A 19,602-nucleotide genomic window follows, 5' to 3' on the forward strand; every position below is an offset into this window, starting at 1 on the left:
ATTTTGTACTGTACGTATTGGATAGGAGGGCAAACATGTAAATAAAACGAATCTTGGCAGATTCTATCCGGACCTTGCCAACTAACCTCCTCCTTAAGTCCTTTATCAATTGACAATTATCATCGATCGGTCTTCGCAGACTCTCACCGACTCCTCGAGATTCACTCTCTCGGCAACCCTTCTTGAAGGTGGAGGTGGAAAGCCTTTCTCACAACTTTTGTTGTTGCTTTCTTTCCATTGATTTCTGTTTTTCTCTATCTCAACCCTCCATGCGGCTAGCCTGGTCCAGTGGTCCTCCCTCTTCTTTCCCCTTGTTCTTGCCGTTATGCAATCAGGTGCATGCTCCCCCTTGGCCCCTAGCCCCTAGGCCTAGGGGAGGACATTTCCGGTCAATTGCTTGTGGTGTAGGCTTGGATAGCTCGGCTGCATGTGGAACTGGTGGCTGGGGCTGCAAGCGTCGGATCTGATGCGGCGCCGGTGGCTTCTCTTCAAACGGTTAGAATCTTGGACTGTACAGTCGGTATATAGGTCCAAATGGGCTGCCTGCTTATGACTTGGGTTTGGCTAAGCCCACGGATGGGCCTCTTAGCCGAAGATCTGAGGCAGGCGGGACCCACTTTGACTTTGCTGACATCAGCCCAATGATTATTGAACGACACTACGTCACGCTTGTTATGGGGAGGATTCAAGATGCATTTCGTCCTTTTTGGCTCACACGGTACGGGTGTAACCGTAGTTCAGTTAACCACGCCAGCTCAGCAAGAAATATTTTGCGGAACGGCATCACTCCCCGAGAAATGCTTCTATGCATTCTCCTATCATTCTACTTACCATCTCTGTCTCTACGTGGCATATGACACGTCTTTTTTTTTTTAAAAAAAAAACAAAATCGAATTGCTCACATATCCGGCGGGGGGAAAAAATTTAGCTCCAAATTTGACCCAAATTTGAACCTCACCCTCACGCAGTGTTTCCCCTCACCCTTTCTCTCTCCGGCAACTGACGCTCTCTCTCTCTGTCTCCGTCAATCGACTCTCTCTCTCTCTCTCTCTCCGGCAACCCCACGCTCTCTCTCTCTCTCTCTCTCTCTTTTCGGCCGAAACCCACAACGCTCTCTATCTGTCTCTGACCGAATCCACGTTCTCTGTCTCTCTCTCTCCGGCCACTGCTCCGGCTCAGACGTTTGGGCATTTCGGATTTTTGGCGTTTGGGCGTGAACGGAACGGCTCACATTTCAGGTAATGAGATATTATAAGTGATTTAGAAATTCACTTTATATCTAGAAATTCACTTTATATCGATCTAGAAATTCACTTTATATCTGTTTCTCATCAAGCCGAAGGACAATGGTTACATGCCCTTTGATCTAAATGCTTTGTGTAACTGATGTACGATTTGAGTTAGGCCGAACCCCACGCTCTCTCTCTCTTTCTCTGGCCGAACCCGCTCTCTCTCTCTCTCCGGTCACTCCTCCGACTCAGACGGCGGCAAACCCAGCTGCTCGCCTACAACCCATTTCAGGAAATCCAATTTCATCCAAAATTGAAATCCCCAAATCTGTCCCTCCATCTCCATCTTCCCTCTCCCCCACTCACGCACAGCCAGCCACGAGCAGCAACGTCGACCACCAGGACAGAACTCCATCTCCGGCGACGAGCATCCACGTGATTCTGTTGAGCAACCCACGCTATGCTGTCAAGCAACCCATCTCCGGCGACGAGCAGCTGGGTTTGCCGCCATCTGAGCCGGAGCAGTGGCCGAAGAGAGAGAGAGTGGGGTTCGGCCGGAGACAGAGAGAGAGCGTCGTGGGTTTCGGCCGAAAAGAGAGAGAGAGAGAGAGAGAGAGCGTGGGGTTGCCGGAGACAGAGAGAGAGAGCGTCGGTTGCCGGAGACAGAGAGAGAGAAAGGGTGAGGGTGAGGGGAGAGACTTAAATTTTTCTCCAGCTGAATATGTGAGCAATTGATTTTTGCTTTTAAAAAAAAAAAAAAATTAAGACGTGTCATGCCACGCAGGTAGAGATGGTGAGTAGAAGGTTTAGAGAATGCGTCATAGCATATCTCATCACTCCCCGCACGCCAGCTCAGCAAGGGAAATACTTTGCGGAACGCTTCAACTCCTTCACTCCCCGCACGCCAGCTCAGCAAGCGAAATACTTTGCGGAACGCATCACTCCCCGCACGCCAGCTCAGCAAGCGAAATACTTTGCTTTGCGGAACGCATCACTCCCCGCACGCCAGCTCAGCAAGAAATACTTCGCGGAGGACCGAGCGGAACGCATCACTCCCGCATTATATAATTTACATATAGTAGGAACGCTAGAACGGAAGACCAACAGAGCAAGAGAAAAGAAAAAAGGAAACTACAAAATCCTTCGCTGACACCAATCCTCAGAAACGAACAGGTATTAATCCTGCCTTAACTCCAGTTGATTTATACCTTATCTCTTCATTTTCAACTATCATCCCTCTCTTTTCTTCTTTGCTTTTGTTATTTTTCTGATTGCAATTTGATAGAACCCGCTGCTTCCTATCGAAGAAGCTGAGCTTCGAATGGGAATCTTCACTGGTTAGAAATTGCCTTTTTTTTTTTTTTGGTTGCTGTGTTGTTTGGTTTGTGTTTTGATCTTAATGAAATTACTCATTCATCCAAAAAAAAAAAATGAAATGGCCTTTTCAGCTGTAACACTATAGGTATTTCAACCACGTTCTTTACCAAGTTACCTCCACATCTTGATCTTCTCTTTCCTCACTCTTTTTCTCTCTTTTCTTTTTGTCTTTGATGAGGAACCTCACAGACTTTTTGGGAGGGAGGGATATGATGAAGATCAATATTCATGATTATGGGATCTTTAACTTCTCATATATTAAATTACTCTTAGAACCCCAAGGGGTTGGCTTATGGCATCTATAAATCAAGTTTAAAGTTCAAATCCATTTTTGTGTAAACAATTTTTTTGGAAGCGCTTTAATTTGCACGGGTTCAAGGCTTGCTCGATAAGAGTGGGGTACACCGTACACAAAGTGGTCTTGCCTTAGACAGGCCCGTCATCGTAAAAAACAAAAATAAAAATAAAATTACTCTTCCGATGCAAAACTATAAATGCAGGATTGATCTTACGTTTATTTCCTATTTTTAGAAAACAGGGAAAATATGTTTAAATAGGTAGGTCATTTAGAGGTAGCCTGGGCCTCTTTTTGGAAAAAGGATCTTGTTTGGATTATTGGGAATAAGATTCTTGGAGAATCTAACACTAAGTTAATGACTATTCCATTTTTAAAAATGAATAGCCTTTATTAGGAGTGCAAGAATGTGGAGTAGAACAGCCTTGGTGGTAGAGTATATGATAAGGATCTAACACTTGGAATAACCATTCTTATGGCCAATGAAGGAATTAATGACTCCCTTCATCTTCATCAACCCAACTGCATGCAATTCATTTACATGGAGTACCTCTATAGGATAGTGATCATTACTTTGTCTAGAATCAAATGGATCAAAATTTTGCTTCTTCTTTACTTTGGAAGTAACACTCTGCACCCTCTATAACAACACAGTGCAAATGAATAATGCATTTGAGTGAAGACAAGCTTGTCTCTCTAAATTGACCTTATCCATTTCATTTGGAATGGATAGATCCGTCTTCTTCTAGAAAAAGAAGAAAGTTTACAATTCTAGAAGTATATGAGTGATAATAGTGTTTTATTTCAATATAAATTTGAGTATAACAATTAACAAATGACGCACGACTCTCAAATTTTTATCCTTATACATAATATCTGTTTTTGTATTTTATAGTTTAACATAAAGTAATTAATCATCAGTAAAATTTATTAAATATAATTATAAAGAGATTAAAAAATATGTATTTTACTATTTTATTGTATCATTTTAATTTTGTCCCTCTTCAGTCCTCACACCATATCTTGGCTCTGTCACTGGTCGTAGACTCATATGACAGTGAATCAATGATAATGACACTACATTTAAATGATTAAAAATGTATAAGCACGTAACAAGTCTAACATCGTATTCTCTATATCTATATTGGATATAGCAGTGTGATTGTCAATCTCAGAGCAGAGAGAGAGACAGAGGGCAGTTGGTGGAGGGAGGAGCGACCGACAAAGTCCCTCGCTGCCGACCTTCAGAGCTTGTCTTCTGTTGCTGTTCGAGGAAGACCTCCTCAGAAAAGAACACCGAATCAGCCAATCAGGTATTCCTACTGTAACCCCATTTGATTTATACCTTATCTCTTCATTTTCTTTTAATATTGAGCTATAATCCCTCTCTTTTCTTCTTCTCTTTTTTGCTTTTGTTATTTTTATGATTTCAATTGTTACGATTCTGTGTCCCACACCACATGTCTTTTGTTATTTCTTTTTTTAGCCTAAAAAAGGCCCTTCTCCGAAAGGATCCAGTTAGGACAAATCCTAAATCCTCTCCACTTCATCTTTTCCAATTATTTCACCCACGTTGTTTACGAAATTATCTTTCTTCATTTTTCAAAGTGTGTTTTTTGTTTTTTTTTTCTTCTCTCTTTCTATGCCATTCCTTGTATGGGAGGGGATCTTTCTCTATGGGGTTTACAAACTAGCCAAAATGATATGTTTACAAAATTATCTTGATCTTCTGTTTCCTCACTACTTTTTTCTTTTTTTTTTTCGTTACTGATGAGGAACCCCACACACTTTTTGAGAGAGAGGGATCAAGATCGAGAGTCATATAATAAATTACTCAAAAACCAAAAGACATCCGATGAAGACATGAATTTAGTCATATGGGACGGATTCAGTTACAGGTACTGCAAATTTGACGCCAAAAAAAAAAAAAAAAAAAAATTGTGCCCCTCAAATTTGCGCTAACTTGATTCTCTCCATTGGAAACGGATCATTTCCTGTTGAAATCAACTAAATAAGGTCGTCGCTAATAAACAGTAGCATAATTTTCTATAAGCTATACTCTTATAGCGATATGATATGCAATGTTATCAACTTTACTACTGATATTGATGGTATCACCAACCCATAGGTCATGGATTAACCTTTCTTCTTTAATAATAATAATAATAATAATAATTATTATTATTATTATTATTATTATTATTATTTTTGTTGAATTATCCGAAGATATTGGATGATTTGTTTGAAAGTTCAAAGTTTAAAAGTGGATAACTAGTAACTTTTCTGTTTTATTTTACATTTATTGTGTCGCAGTTCCATGGATAAACGGCCCAAACTCTTTTCAAGAAACACTAGGGTTGAAAACGTGCATGATAGAGCAATGATGGTGGAAGTGAGACAGCCTTTTCCCGATGTTCCAGTGATGACTGTCAAAATTCCACCTGGTGAGCACAAATATATTTGCCATGAAGATATTCCAGGTCCTGCTGGAGGCCGCCCCGGATATGTAATTGCTTACATTGAAGGTGCCAGGGAAATGGGTAGGAAACATATTTTGCCCTCTTATATTAGGGCAAATGAGAAACTGGAGTTGAACTACTCGAGTGAGAGGGGTTTGATCACCATCACCCCTACTAGGGGAAATTTCATCCCAAGGCTCGGGTACTTTCCTAGACTACAACCTTTGATCAATTTCCTTTCATTGTTCTTTATACTTCTTTTGCTGTGTTAATATTTACACTTTTTTTCTTATTCCATTGTTTACTTACGTTGTGGTGGTTTCAATTTTCACAGGTTTATTATCCAATTGAAACGAGTAGTTCAGTAGATTAAGTCACCGGGAAAATAGATTGGGAAAATAGATTGGGAACGCCAAAATCTCAAATTATCACTTCTCCCATGATTTTCCATAGATTCTCCATGCTGCATGATTTTATATATTTGCTTTGCGTTTCCTAATTGTCTTGCTATAAGCTAAAACAATGTTCTAAATTCATATTGGATTTGGATTTGGATTGGATTTGATTTCTATAGTGTTGCTCCTCTTTTATGATTCTTTTATGATTTTGTTCTAGTCATTTACAGCGTTTTTCTCTTTGTTGTGACTCACAAGTCTTCTTATATAATTATGGGTGTCTCTTATACATTTTGCCCACACACAAACACACGGATATTTTCCTTGTTTTGATTTTTGATTTTGGATCTAACAACGTGGATTAGATATTTAAAAGGGAAGCTGAGAAGGTACTTATTTGTTTCATATAACACTCGCTAGCAAATTAGCATTTAAAGCATTTTCAAGTCCAGATGAAGCTTTCGTTGTTCTATAAATTTTGCCATTAATGCTGATTGACCAAATTTTTTTTTCTTAAAATGAAGCGTTATAAGTACTTGATGAGTTTTTCTTGAAGAGGGTGGCCCAACTACCTTAGAGTTGCAGGGTTAATTTAGGTATTGGCAAAGTCATCTTTTGGATAGTCGAATCATCCTTTCGAGGTTTCGCCCAAAGGGGTGGCTCGGCCTCTAAAAATGTTTATTGTATTTTTTTTATTTAAAGGATAAATATGATAGGCAATTTCTATTGAAAGCGATGACTAGTGGATGAATGTGGAAATGATAATGGAAATAGGATTGATAATGAACTCCAATTAGGGTCGGAGACAAACTACAAGTGAATCCAATTGAGGCTATACAAAGATGTAAGTCTAATTCATTCTTATGGTCTTTAAGTAGAAATACATAAAACTTAAAGTGATAACACCTAAAGTTCTAATATTCAAATTCAAATAAACTCTAATTCTAATAACCTAATCTTAATATTAAATAAGCTAATACTAATTTAAATAATCTAATCATAGTTAAATTGGAATTGCATTCCAATTCAACTATTATCTTATCTAATCATTACTTTATCCCTATCAAGTAGATAAAGCTTAAAATGATAACACCTAAACTTCTAATATTCAAATTCAAATAAACTCTAATTCTAATAACATAATCTTAATATTAAATAAACTAATACTAATTTAAATAATTTAATCCTAATGAATTGGAATTGCATTCCGATTCCTATCAAAATACGGTATTGTATTTCTTAAAACCAAAGCATTTTTGGTATTTTAAATAAAACATTCACACGTGTGGGTCGGGTGACATCTTCCATCTATTTTAAGGTAAAGTGCCAATTAAAAAAAAAAAAAAAAAAAAAAAAAAAAAAAAAAGTAGTTTGAGGGAACAAGTGTCACAAATAGCATTTTAAGGTACAAGTGCAAATGAGTTGCCGGTTTGAGGGATAAATTTTTTTTTTTTTTTTTTTTTTTTTTTCTCTTGTTTTGAGAAGTATTTTACAATTTACACTTAAAATGTAATTAACCTAAATTAATGAAGATGCTGCATTTAGGGAGATTTGTTACGGCACCCTAAAGAGAGGCTTTATTATATTATTATGAAGCGAGAATGTTTTATAAAAAGCATGTGCAAGTCTTTGGTGCGGTAGATGGTGTTTTGATGTTTTATACATGTGCAAGTCAACTGTAATTGGCATGTGTCGGCTGAAACCAAATCTTGAAATTCGGATGAATATGGAATAGCGTGTGTGATGTTGTGTGAGAAAAATCTTTGTTGTCTCTTTGTGGTGGAACTCTACCGAGCTTCTAGAATGAAGGTTTTTTATATGTGCCTGATCCTTTATTTTTTATTTTTTGGACGTCCTGATCCTTTGTTAACGGGCTATTGAGTTGTTTGTTGGGATCCTGTATCGGATTGCTCAAGTAGATGTCAATATGTCATCATGTCACATTGGAGTAATTCTAAATAGCTTATTTGTATTCTATTAAGAATGATATGGCTATTAAAATTATTATTGGGCATGTGATTGATCATTATTAAATTTTGATCTAAGAATGATTTTAATAATCACATCATTTTTAATAGGCCATTTAAAATTACTCTGTCACACAGGGTTTTGAGCATATCTTTTTTAATTACACACCTTGTGGGCAAGGTCTTTAAAATAAGTGGGTTATGTAAGAGTACTAGCAACAGCTTTTTATTTTTATTTTTTCTAAGTTTAGAGTATAAAATTACTTTTTACTTCCCTATGAAAATATATTTCACAATAGTTTTCCTTACCTTTCTATATACTATTAAAATATTATTTCTATACAAAATACAATTTCCCTATCTACTCTCATTTATTTCACAAAATTTCAACACAATCCCCAATTAAAGACAAAGAGATGAAAAATGAGAGAGAAAAGATGAATGTTTATATTAAAATAATGTACGGGGAACATTGTACATTAGGAAACATCGTAGCAACCCTTGAGAGTTGGTTAAATGTAAGAAATCTGATGTGAGTATGTTTTTGTAATTTTTCTAAAAATTTCCTAAACATAGAAAAGTGAATTACATATAAAGCATCTGCAACTAGTGTGCTCTAATAGGTATATTAGATGAGTGACACGTAACAATTGTATGAGAAAACCACATGGCAAAGGAATGGTTACAGAAGGAAGTAGTCAATTAAGATGTGTTTTACTTGCTTGTAATAAACAGTTGTAACCGAGTGTGGCTAGTAATTCTTTTAGGAAAGCTGTTAAGTAGTTGGGCGAAAAATGTAAGTATAAAATGTTGAACTTAGAATGAAGCCTTATCAAAGAATTTGTAGAATATTTATTGGGAACTTTGAAGGTTTAAGCATCCTCGAAATGCTTAGTTTTATACAAATAGTTTATATTTCTATCAATTCATCATCTAGCTTCTTTCTTTTTCATCCATTTTAGTCAATTACAGTGTGTTAGAAGTACAACACTGTTATAGAACACTACCACATCAATCTACTAAAATACGAGTAATGTGTAACAATTCTCAATTTTTAGAGGTATACTCTTATAAGGATGACAAAGGCATTGTTATTGATTATTTCAACAGTTATCAACTATACTGTTGATGATGGTATCACCAACTCCTAGGCCACGGGTGTTAGCCTTCTTCTTTGATAATATTTTTTTTCTTATTTTTGTTGAATTGTTCGAAGGTATTGGATGAATTGTTTGAAAATTCGAAATTTAAAAGTGGCCACTAACTTTTCTTGCTTATTTTACAATTATTTTGTTGCAATTCTATGGCCAAACTCTTTTCAAGAAACACCAAGGTTGAAGGAGAGTGGTCGCTTTAGAATAAATAAAAATGGCAAGCAAGCTCTACATTAATGAAGAAGTCATACACATTTTTAGATTGTTTCTCCTTTGTTTTTTAGCTGGTCCGGCCACTCCCAAGGGCCAAACGATTTTTATTTTTTATTTTTTTAGATTTGGCCATTAGGGGTGGCCGAATCACCCCCAAGGGCTATGGGGTGGTCCGGCCACCCCCAATGAGTGGCCAGTCACTCCTTAGTTTTTTATAATTTTATTTTTTAATCATTTTTAAAAAAAATATATAATATTTTATTATTATTTTTATTAATTGGACAAATCTCTTATTTATGTTCTTAGGATCTCTCAAAAAGATCCTGACAATTAACTGGATATTCTCCAGTCCATAATTATTTTAAAATAAAGAAAAATGGCAAGCAAGCTATACATTAACGAAGAATTTATACACATTTTTAGATTGATCCTCCATTGTTTTTTAGCTCATTTATAAATAGTTTTAGTTTTCTTTTAAAAATGGTAATTTAAGTTGGCGTTTATTTTGTTCAGAAATAAACACTCTATTTTTTGAGAAATGATAAAAAAAAAAATTTGATGACGAGTAAATCAATCGAGTCCACAAATTTGATGACGAATTGATTGAATTTATAAAAAGAGAAAAGAAATATGTTTCCCATTTTTCTTCGTTTTAACTTTTCTCATTTCTGGCCTGACTTGATTTCACTGTATTCAAGCGAATCAAGCCCAGCCAAATACTGCTTGGGCCTAAAACACGCAGCACGGGCCTATCTGGATCCAGCAAGGTGAGGAATTTGGAGTGTAAATAAAATGCGAAGATATATATAATTAATTGAGATTGTGGAGTCTGGAGCTTTTGACAAGTGTCCTCCTTATCACAGATCGGTCTTCGCGGACTTCAGTTTCAGCGACCCTCGAGATTCACGCTCCCGACAACCCTTCTTGAAGGTATAAGGATTCCTTTATTCCGAAACATTTTAATATTTTATCGTTGCTTTCTCATTGATTTCAGTTTTTCTCTCTCATACTCCCCATACTCTGCAGCTTGATCTGCGTCCTGACTAGCCTGATCCAGTGACCCTCCCTCTTCTTTCCGTTGTTCTTGCCGATATGCATTCTGCTGCTCTCCCCTTGGCAGAGGACATTTCTGGTCAATTATTCGTGGTGTTGGATCGCGCGGCTGTGGATCTGAATGGATGTGCTGGTTCCGTGAACAGCAACCTGTTACGGCACCGCTTGGGCTGCAAGCGTCGGCGATAGCTGAAACAGGATCTGGAGCAGTAAGCAGTAAGCAGTTTCTCCGTCGAAGAGTAAAATGGCTTCTCGTCAAACAGGTTGGAATCTTTGACAACGGGTATATCCAATGGGCTGCATTCTGATGACTTGGGTTGGGCTAAAATCCTACGTATGGGCCAGGCGGGCCTCTAAGCCCAACATCTGAGCCGTTTAGGCCCGGCCCACCATGATAGCATGGTAATAATTAAGGACACCAGTTTTCCTCCACAGAGCCTTGCTGAAGGAAAACGGATCCTCTACAAAAAATATGTTTTACGTCCGTCTTCCTTCTAGAAGAGTGACATGCCAGTTGCCACTCACGCATTTTGCAGTCTCTCTCTGCTAGAGCAGAGAAGAAAAATTCTAGAAGGAGAATTTTAGTAAAACAAATGACGCACGACTCTTAAAACAAAACGGATCCTCTACAAAAAATATGTTTTACGTCCGTCTTCCTTCTAGAAGAGTGACATGCCAGTTGCCAGTTGCCACTCACGCATTATGCAGTCTCTCTCTGCTAGAGCAGAGAACAAAAATTCTAGAAGGAGAATCTTAGTAAAACAAATGGCGCACGACTCTCAAAACATGACGGCCAAAAATCAAGTTTTTATAATGTTTGTTATTGTATTTTATAGTTTAACATGAGTAATTAATCATCATCATTGCCTCATCTGTGTACAAAATATAGTGTGTTTAAAATTTTACTGTACAATTTCGCTCGAGTCGATTGTAATCCTAAAATGATGGTGATGTGATACTGCAAGCACAACTCTGTTTATTTATTTTTATTGTTTTTAACTTCAAAACTTACACCAGAAACTAAAATGAAACCATTTATATATTAAAATAATTAAATATGTGTAAGATACCTCTTATGGCTCCATCTATTAACAGTCTAAATTGTCAATCTTGGAGGCGTGGAGTACAGAGAGAGAGAGAGAGAAAGAGATAAAGAGATCGAGGGGGGAGTGGGAGCTGGGAGGGGGGAGCCAAGTCCCTCGCTGCCTACCTTCAGAGCTTGTATTCTGTTCGAGGCTGACCTCCTCAGAAGCACCGATTCAGGTATTCCTGCTGTAACCCCACTCGATTTATCCCTTATCTCTTTGAATATTGAGCTATCATCCCTCTTCTTCTTTTTTCTGATTGCAATTGTTACGATTCTATGTCCCACGTCTTTTGTTATTTTTCTGAGCATAAGTATTTCGTTTTAACCGTCGTTGATTACGAAATTATCTTGATTTTCTCTTTCCTCACGTTTTTTTTTTTTTTTTTCCTGCGTTACTGATGAGGAATCCACGGACTTTTTGAGAGTGGGATTAAGATCAAGAGTCATATATTAAATTTCTCTTATAAATCCATCCATCACAAAAAAACCCAAAAAGAGATCCGATGAAAAACTATAAACTCTCTGTTTTTCTGTACATTTAAGTTGAAGATTTCTACGATCGATGAAGACATGACTTTAGTCGTATATCATCTGACCTTCATTCATCACACGCTACTTAAATTAGCATGTCATAATGTATGATGCTCATTATGTTGTCATGATTGGCCACATTTAATTGTATATTTCCAGCACTTGATTCCCTAAATACCCCTTGGCTAATAAACAGTAGCATAGATTTATCAACTTAATTACTAATGATATTGATGGTTTCACCAACCCATAGATCATATATAATTGGATGATTTGTTTGAAAGTTCAAAGTTTAAAAGTGGGGTAACTAGTAACTTTTCTGGCTTTTATTTTACATTTATTGTGTTGTAGTTCCATGGCCAAAGTCTTTTCCAGAAACACTAGGGTTGAAAACCTGTATCATAGAGCAATGATAGTGGAAGTGAGACAGGATCCTGGCAATTGTCTAGAGAAGATGGTCGAAATTGAACCTGGCAAGCACAAATATGTTTGCCATGAAGATATTCCCCTTGGATTGCGCCCTGTTCGAGTATTTGTTTACATTAAAGATGCTAGGGAAATGGGTAGAGAACATATTCTGCCTGCTGATATTAGGGCAAATGAGAAACTGGAGTTCAACTACTCGATTGAGAGGGGTTTCACCATCACCCCTATTAGGGGAAATTTCATCCCGAGGCTCGGGTACTTTCCTAGACTACAATCTTTGATCAATTTCCTTTCATATATTGTTCCTTATACTTCATTTGTTGTGTTAATATACACTTTTTCTTATTCCATTGTTTACTTACTTTGCAATGGTTTCAAATTTCACAGGTTTATTATCGAATTGAAACGCTTGGGAAATAGGCTGAGGAGATTCTGGTGACGTAACTTAAATCATGACTGGTGATGTCAAGTGTATAGTTAATAGACAAAAGAACCTTTTGAATATTTGATAAGGAATATTTGTAATTTCTAACATCTAAGTACTGTTTCAAACACTGTATATAATAGCGTAGAAAATATGGGAAATGATTTGTGGTGCTTACCCACTTTCTCTTTATCAAGTGATGGATATTGATGGGACATGCTTTGTGGTTCTTGATGTTACGTGATAGAGCATGTTATTTCTGAATGGTACCAGGTATTTTGGAGTAAAAAGTGGACAATAGCATACTATTTGAAGCGTGAATAACAAAGACATTGATAAAATGCCCAATACCATCTTAACTTGCAACACACAATCAGAAATTCTGCCTACAACATGAATTTTTTATTTTTTAATATGTCTACATAAAAGGGGGAAGAGGAATTCAAATTAGTGATTTTCACTTCATGAGATGTGGTCCTAGCCGATTGAGTTACCTCTTGAGGACAGCCTACAACATGATTTTGTACTCAACCCAAAACAACTTTCATTTTGGTCTGATTCAAGCACTCCATTGTGTTTTTCTACATAATTTCATTTTCTTCTACTCTCCCAGAAGTGTCTTAAAATTGTGACATGTGGCGTGAACCTTTTTTTTTTTTTTTTAAAGGCTAAACTAGTTTTTTAACCAGTTTTTTTTTAAGAATAAACCGGTTTTTTCTTAAAAAACCTATCATTAATTAGTATCATTAATTGTGTTAATTATATTTCAAGAGTTTTCTATATATAAATTATTCAATAAATTAAGTATTATTAATATTCGAATCAAATAAGGAAACAAATAATATAAATCAAATTATTATGTATTAATATGTTTAGTCAATTTAATATGTATATTAATAATATTACATTTATTCTCACTTTTTTACACTCATTTCTTCACACTCATAAATAATTTTAAACCACCGTTAGATTAAAATCTAATAAAAATTGAGCTGATGGTTGATTACTTCTTTTTCTTTTGTTCTTTTGTTCTTTTTTTTTTTACATCGATAATTTATTTGAAATTTTTGGACATGAATAAGCTTTAAGGTCCGTAGTGGTTATCGAAGAGGCAACCGAGTCGCTTAGAATAAAGAAAAATGGTAAATATTTTAACCATTGCAAGAATGCTGTAACATTAATGATGAAGTCATAAGCATTTTCACATTGATTGTTCCTCCTTTCATCTTTGGCATTTCTTGCAAAAGGTTTGCTTCAATTCTGCGTTGACTTTCTACTACTCTCTACATTATTTTTCCTTTTTGTTCTTTTTTAGATTGATTGTTTCTCCTTTGTTCATGAACCACATTTCTCTTCCACTGACCCCCCATATCTACTACGGCTAGATCTGCGTCCTAAGAAGCCGGCCTGATCCTCCCTCTTGTTGCCTTTCTTCTTGCCGATGAGCATTCTGGTGCTTCCCCCATCGGCCCTAGTGGAGGACATTTCTGGTCAATTGTTTGTGGTTTTGGATACTGGATAGCGCGGCTATGGATCTGGATGGAGGAGGTGCCGCTTCCGTGAACAACAACAGGGTTACCGTGCCGGCTGGGGCTGCAAGCGTCGGACCTGATGCTGTGGCGTCTCTCAAACAGGTGAATCCAATGGGCTGCATGTTGATGGCTTGGGGTTCGGCTAAGGCCACAGCTGGCCCAGGAGGGCCTTTAAGCCCAACATCTAAGGCGTTTTGGGAGGCCGGCATAGAGGAAGACGTGCGTTTTATTTTTTATTTTTTATTTTTATGAAGAAAGAAAAAACACGGATTCCCGTCTGGCGCCTGGGCCTTCCTCCAACTGACACCTGTCATGCACGCTCATGCATGTGTGTATAAACTGGTGAGGAATCCGCAGTGCGAAGACTACAGAGTCCCTCGGCGCCAACATTTGGAGCTCGCATTCCGGTGCTGTTCCAGGAAGACCTCCTCAGAAAAGAACACCGAATCAGGTATTCCTGCTGTAAACCACATTTGATTTATCCCTTATCTCTTCATTTTCTTTGAATATTCAGCTATCATCCCTCTTCTCTTCTTCTCTTCTTTGCTTTTGTTATTTTTGCCCAGTGTTGACTTCTTCTGGAATTTCAGCTTGTTTTTGTATATATTCCTAAGAGGTAGAGCTCAGTGTAACTTTTTCAGAAAAATTTACATCTTTTTCTGAAAAGCATTTTTATACTTGAATATCGGAGACAGTTTTTAAATCCAAAGTTTATGTTACCATAAAGGAAAAGGTAGGGAAAGGGTAGAGCTCGGTGTACTTTGAAGATTGACTTAATGAAAGCTTATGATTCCTTGGAATGGGACTTCATATTCAAATGCTTACTCTGTTTTGGTGTGCCTACTGGTTTCGTTGAGTGGATCAGAGAATGCATAACAAATCCCATATTCTCTGTGGCTGTGAATGGGACTTTAGTGGGCTATTTTGAAGGCAAGAGGGGTTTGACAAGGGGATCCCCTTTCCCCCCCCTTTTTTTTTTTTTGTCATTTCTATGGAGTTTTTTTACTGGATTAATGGCAGAAGTAGCTGTGGAAGAAGACTTTTGACTTTTGAGTTTCATTCTAGATGTGCAATCGTATGGAATTCTATATGAGAAATATGGTTTTAAGGCTGTGTATGATGCTAGTAATAATCTAGAAGTAAAGGTCTCGAGTGTGTTGAAAGAACAGAGATTGTGTTGGCACCCGGCAAGGTCAGAAAATTTAATTCTTATACTAAGCAAACTTCATCTTGTGCCCATTGGCCATTGGAGAGATGGATCACATGTGTGGACTGTCAAAAGGGTGTTTATGTAACATCCCGGTCCTATATTGGGAAGTTGAGAAGAAGCCCACATAGAGTGGGTGATTTATAAAGATAGTAATGGGTACTAAGTCTCACATTGCCTAGTTAATAGGTGAAACTGAGCTTTATAATGAATTCTAAGGAAGCTCCAAATTGACTAGTCATATTGTGGTGATAGCGCAGATGTGGCTAGCGCTTTTCCCTGGGTCGTTACAGTTTATCATTGTGTAGAAACTTGGGAAGAAATCCGAATTAAGTTTCCAAAAGTATCATGGTGGAAGCTTATTTGGTTTTCCATGGTCATCCCTAAAGCTTTTGTGCTTTTGTTGACCATAAGGGATGCTTTGTCAACAGGGGTGAAGATGTTAAAATGGGGTTATCAAGGTGATGCTGTAATGAAGATAGAGGCCACATTTTCTTTCAATGTGGTTTCAATAAACGTATCTAGAAGGAGCGTTTAAAATGGTGTGCAGTTGATGTTATATATACAGATTGGGAAGATATTCTTCAATGGCGTATATGGCAATTGAAGAGCAATTCAATGAAAGCTGCACTCTGTAGATTAAGTGGGAGTGCTGCAGCGTATCAACTGTGGAAGCAAAGAAATGATATTATAAGGCATGGAAACAATATCAGATCAGAAGAACTTGTGCTTAGGCAAATAAAATGGGAAATAAGATCAAGGGTAACTGCGAAGGGGAGATTTCGGAAAACCAGTTAGAATGTAATGCTGCACAACAGTTGGGACATTTCTGATCGATTGCTTGTTTAAATCTCGTTAGTAGGTTGAAATTAGGATAATTTAAGAGATGAGGTTATGGAGCTTACCTGCTCTGAATATGTAGGTTTCACATTTTAAGTTGTTACTTATCAAAAAAAGTTGCTAAGAGTTGTATATGCCGGTCTTTCTGGTTTGTGGTACTGCAGCTTATAGTTTTTTTCTGGTTTGCTGTACTGCAGATTTGTTTTGGTTTTGGTTAGAGTTTGGGTGTATAGCATGTTATAGTGTTTGTTGTTTGCTTTATTTTGCAGCTTGAGGTCCAGCTTGTTTAAAAAGCTGGAGTGGTTAGTAGCGAGTGTATATGCAGTCTTCTCTGTTTTGTGGTGCTGCAGATCAAGAATTGTGCAGAATATATCTAGTCTGTTGTATCACAGCTTTAGATTCTGCAGATTTGTTTGTTTGTTGTATGCTGTATTTTGCAGCTTGATCCAGTTTGTTTAAAAGTTGGAGTGTTTTGTAGCATGTTTCTTTAATGAAATTTTCATTCATCGAAAATAATACACTATACACTTATAAAGATGAGATAGGCGATGTTATCAACTTTAACATTGATATTGATGGTATCACCAACCCCTTCTTCTTTGATAAGTTCTTATTGTTTTGTTGAAGTGTCTGAAGTTATTGTATGATTTGTTTGAAAGCTCCTAGTTTAAAAGTGGTCACTAGTAACTTTTCTGGCTTATTTTACATTTATTGTGTTGTAGTTCCATGGCCAAGTCTTTTTCACGAAACGCTAAATTTGAAAATGCGTCTGGTAGAGCAATGAAAGTGGAAGTGCGACGGGATCCTGGCAACTTTCTAGAGTTTGAATTTGTAATTCCATCTGGTGACCACAAATATATGTGCTATGAGGATCTTCGCATTGAATATAATCGAGACCGTCCTGTAGATGTAGTTATTTACCTTGAAGGTGCTAGGGAATTGGGTGAAACACATATACTACCTGCTGATATAAGGGCAAATGAGAAACTCAAGTTTAACTTCTTGAATGGTGCTATCACCATCACCCGTACTAGGGGACATTTCATCTCAAGGCTCGGGTACTTCCTAGACTACAATCTTTGATGAATTTCCTTTCCTTGTTCATTTGTGGTGTTAATATACACTTTTGCTTGTTCTATTGTTTACTTGCTTTCATGTGGTTTCAACTTTCACAGGTTAATTATCAAATTGAAACAAGTAGCTGAACAGATTAAGTCGCGGGGGAAGTAGATTGGACAGATTCGGAGGAAACATAAGAAGTTCTATGAAAATGATATCACATACTTGTATGCTTTTACTTTGTTTGCTCACTTTTCCTTTGGTATATGAACTATATATAGATTTTGGTTTGGCTTGTGTTAATTGTTAGGGAAGAGTGTGATTTGTAAGTAGTTGGAGGGTGTTACAATTTAAAGTTTGGTGGTCCAGAGGGGTGAAGTTTGGGGGTGAAAATTGTGTTTTCCTTATTTTTTTGGTGGAGATGAGGACACTAAAGTTATCCATAGTTGTTTGTCTTTTTCTTTTTTGTGTGATGTCTCATATGCATATTTTACGTCTCCTTTTGTAAATTCATTTCAAATACCATTTTTAATATATAACATTCATCAACATTTTTGTAGGTTAATACTTGGCACTTTTACTCTCTTTCAAATAATAAGATTTGTGAACATTTGTAAAATTATGTAAGATAAAGTACTTATAGTTCCTGCAAACGCATAAAGAGGAGATACTAATTTGAGGGAAAAAAAAAAAAAAAAAAAAGGAGTAAAATTTTATAATGGTAGTTTTATGGATTTTTCTCTATGCTGCATAGTTTTAGATAAATTCTCCATCATGGATAGTGATGTTGTGGGTATAGTTAATAATAGATAAAAGAGAGCCTTTAAAATATTTTAGAAGTGAAATTTGTAGTTTATAGCATTTTTTTTTTCTATTCAAAATCGGGAAGAAAGAAATGGATAACTAATTATATAAAGTGTTCTTTGAATAAGTCCACTCTTGAACGGATCCAACCCACATCTTAAAACTTTTTTTTCCTGGCCCACATCTAAAAACTTTTTTTCTGGGCCACTGAATGTTGTCAGGAGAGGGCCTGAATGAAAATATTACAATTTTGAAAGGAAAAAATTAACAAGAAGTTCTAGGGAGCCAAATAAATGAACTCAAAAAAATTTTCAAACTGATGTGGCAGACTGTGGGTGACAGACAAGGAAGAAAGAATTGTATTTTTTTAATTTAAAAACTCTTGCCACATCAGTTTAAAATTTTTTATGAGTTCATTTATTTAGCTCCCTAGCACTTAGCAAAATTAACAATTTCATACTTATTGGATTTGCATCTTCGGGCCATGCATCTTCACCATTGCTTTGGGCTATAGTAAAATCCACTAACAGGTAAGTATCACACCAAGCTACTCTTTTTATGGGATTTGCTTGTCTTTGCTGGGCAATGATTACAAAAGATATATTCCACATTGTTCACGACAGAGCCACAATTATGTTTGGCAACAAAAAGAATGTTTTATAAAGGAAAAAAGGTGAGGAGGAGAGAGTTAAAAGGTTGTTGATGATGTGTAAATTATTTTACTCCATCATCAAAAGTTTGCATCACTAGTCCCTTTCAAGGAGGACGACAAATTAGATTTCAAACACACTAGGTCTAATCCCGCTGATAATGCATCTGTAAAGTTCATTATTACGCTACAAATTGCTGCTCATTCACCTCATCATGCTGCTTTTAGGGAACATCTGGTCAGAGTGAGTGGGATCAATCCCACAATCCAGTTACTTTGATTCACTTCATTTTATCTTTTTCCCAATCATTTACATAAGAATAACGCTTATATCTTATAAAGATCAGTTATTATTTAAAAAATCTAATAGTTGATAGGCAGTGTCATATCAGCTGAGTGTGATAATGGTACGATAATCCAGTTGATGTAGTCGTACTAATTAACCTTTGTTAAACAAAAAAAAAGAAGGTGATAGGCACTCTCACATTAATACGATGAGATAATGATAGGATAACTCTTCTGACATGACAGTACCAATTAACTACTATTAAAAAAAAAATTTAATAGCTAGTTGATACTGTACTTATATTAATATAATGAGATAGTTTCTACAAGAAAAATATAGTTTCTATCCTTACTCTTTATATAAAGAGTCAAAGTTTATATATATATATATATATATATATATGCAAGGCAGTAATTTTATTTTCTTATTCACAAAAGATGAATTGATGATTTAATTAGTACTTCAAAAGTAATACTTATTTGACAAGACCTCAAGTTGGATGGTATATAAAAGATTCTCCATGTAGCTCTAAGACTTTTAACATATGTGATTCTTTTTATTTGATAAATAATTGTAAGGAGGAGATTCATAATTATGTGAACTTCCAAATTCATC

The 19,602-nt window shown here is 36.4% G+C and overlaps 1 protein-coding gene and 1 long non-coding RNA gene across 5 annotated transcripts; both read left to right on the forward strand.

Moving 5' to 3' along the window:
* The first annotated feature begins 1,940 nt into the window (after window positions 1-1,940).
* Window positions 1,941-5,920, forward strand: LOC148583014 (uncharacterized). 2 transcript variants are annotated; one of them, XR_015909498.1, is made up of 4 exons: window positions 1,941-2,402; window positions 4,056-4,214; window positions 5,215-5,562; window positions 5,695-5,920. It is a non-coding gene; the product is annotated as an uncharacterized LOC148583014 (long non-coding RNA). The 2 variants fall into 2 exon arrangements; XR_015909499.1 differs by having other exon boundaries at window positions 1,942-2,402; window positions 4,059-4,214.
* Window positions 5,921-9,910: 3,990 nt separating this feature from the next.
* LOC132166103 (uncharacterized) lies at window positions 9,911-12,827 on the forward strand. 3 transcript variants are annotated; one of them, XM_059576862.2, is made up of 5 exons: window positions 9,911-10,019; window positions 10,116-10,405; window positions 11,238-11,405; window positions 12,112-12,441; window positions 12,574-12,827. In XM_059576862.2, exons 2-4 carry the CDS (start codon window positions 10,268-10,270, stop codon window positions 12,142-12,144), a joined length of 339 nt encoding a protein of 112 aa, XP_059432845.2. In that variant the 5' UTR covers window positions 9,911-10,019; window positions 10,116-10,267; the 3' UTR covers window positions 12,145-12,441; window positions 12,574-12,827. The 3 variants fall into 3 exon arrangements, 1 of the variants encoding a protein (XP_059432845.2); XR_009438543.2 differs by having other exon boundaries at window positions 9,914-10,019; window positions 11,259-11,405; XR_015909463.1 differs by having other exon boundaries at window positions 9,914-10,019; window positions 11,272-11,405.
* The last annotated feature ends 6,775 nt before the right edge of the window (window positions 12,828-19,602 follow it).

The sequence above is a fragment of the Corylus avellana genome, chromosome 11 (genome assembly GCF_965113065.1).
Source record: "Corylus avellana chromosome 11, dhCorAvel1.hap1.2, whole genome shotgun sequence".
Classification (NCBI taxonomy): Eukaryota; Viridiplantae; Streptophyta; class Magnoliopsida; order Fagales; family Betulaceae; genus Corylus; species Corylus avellana.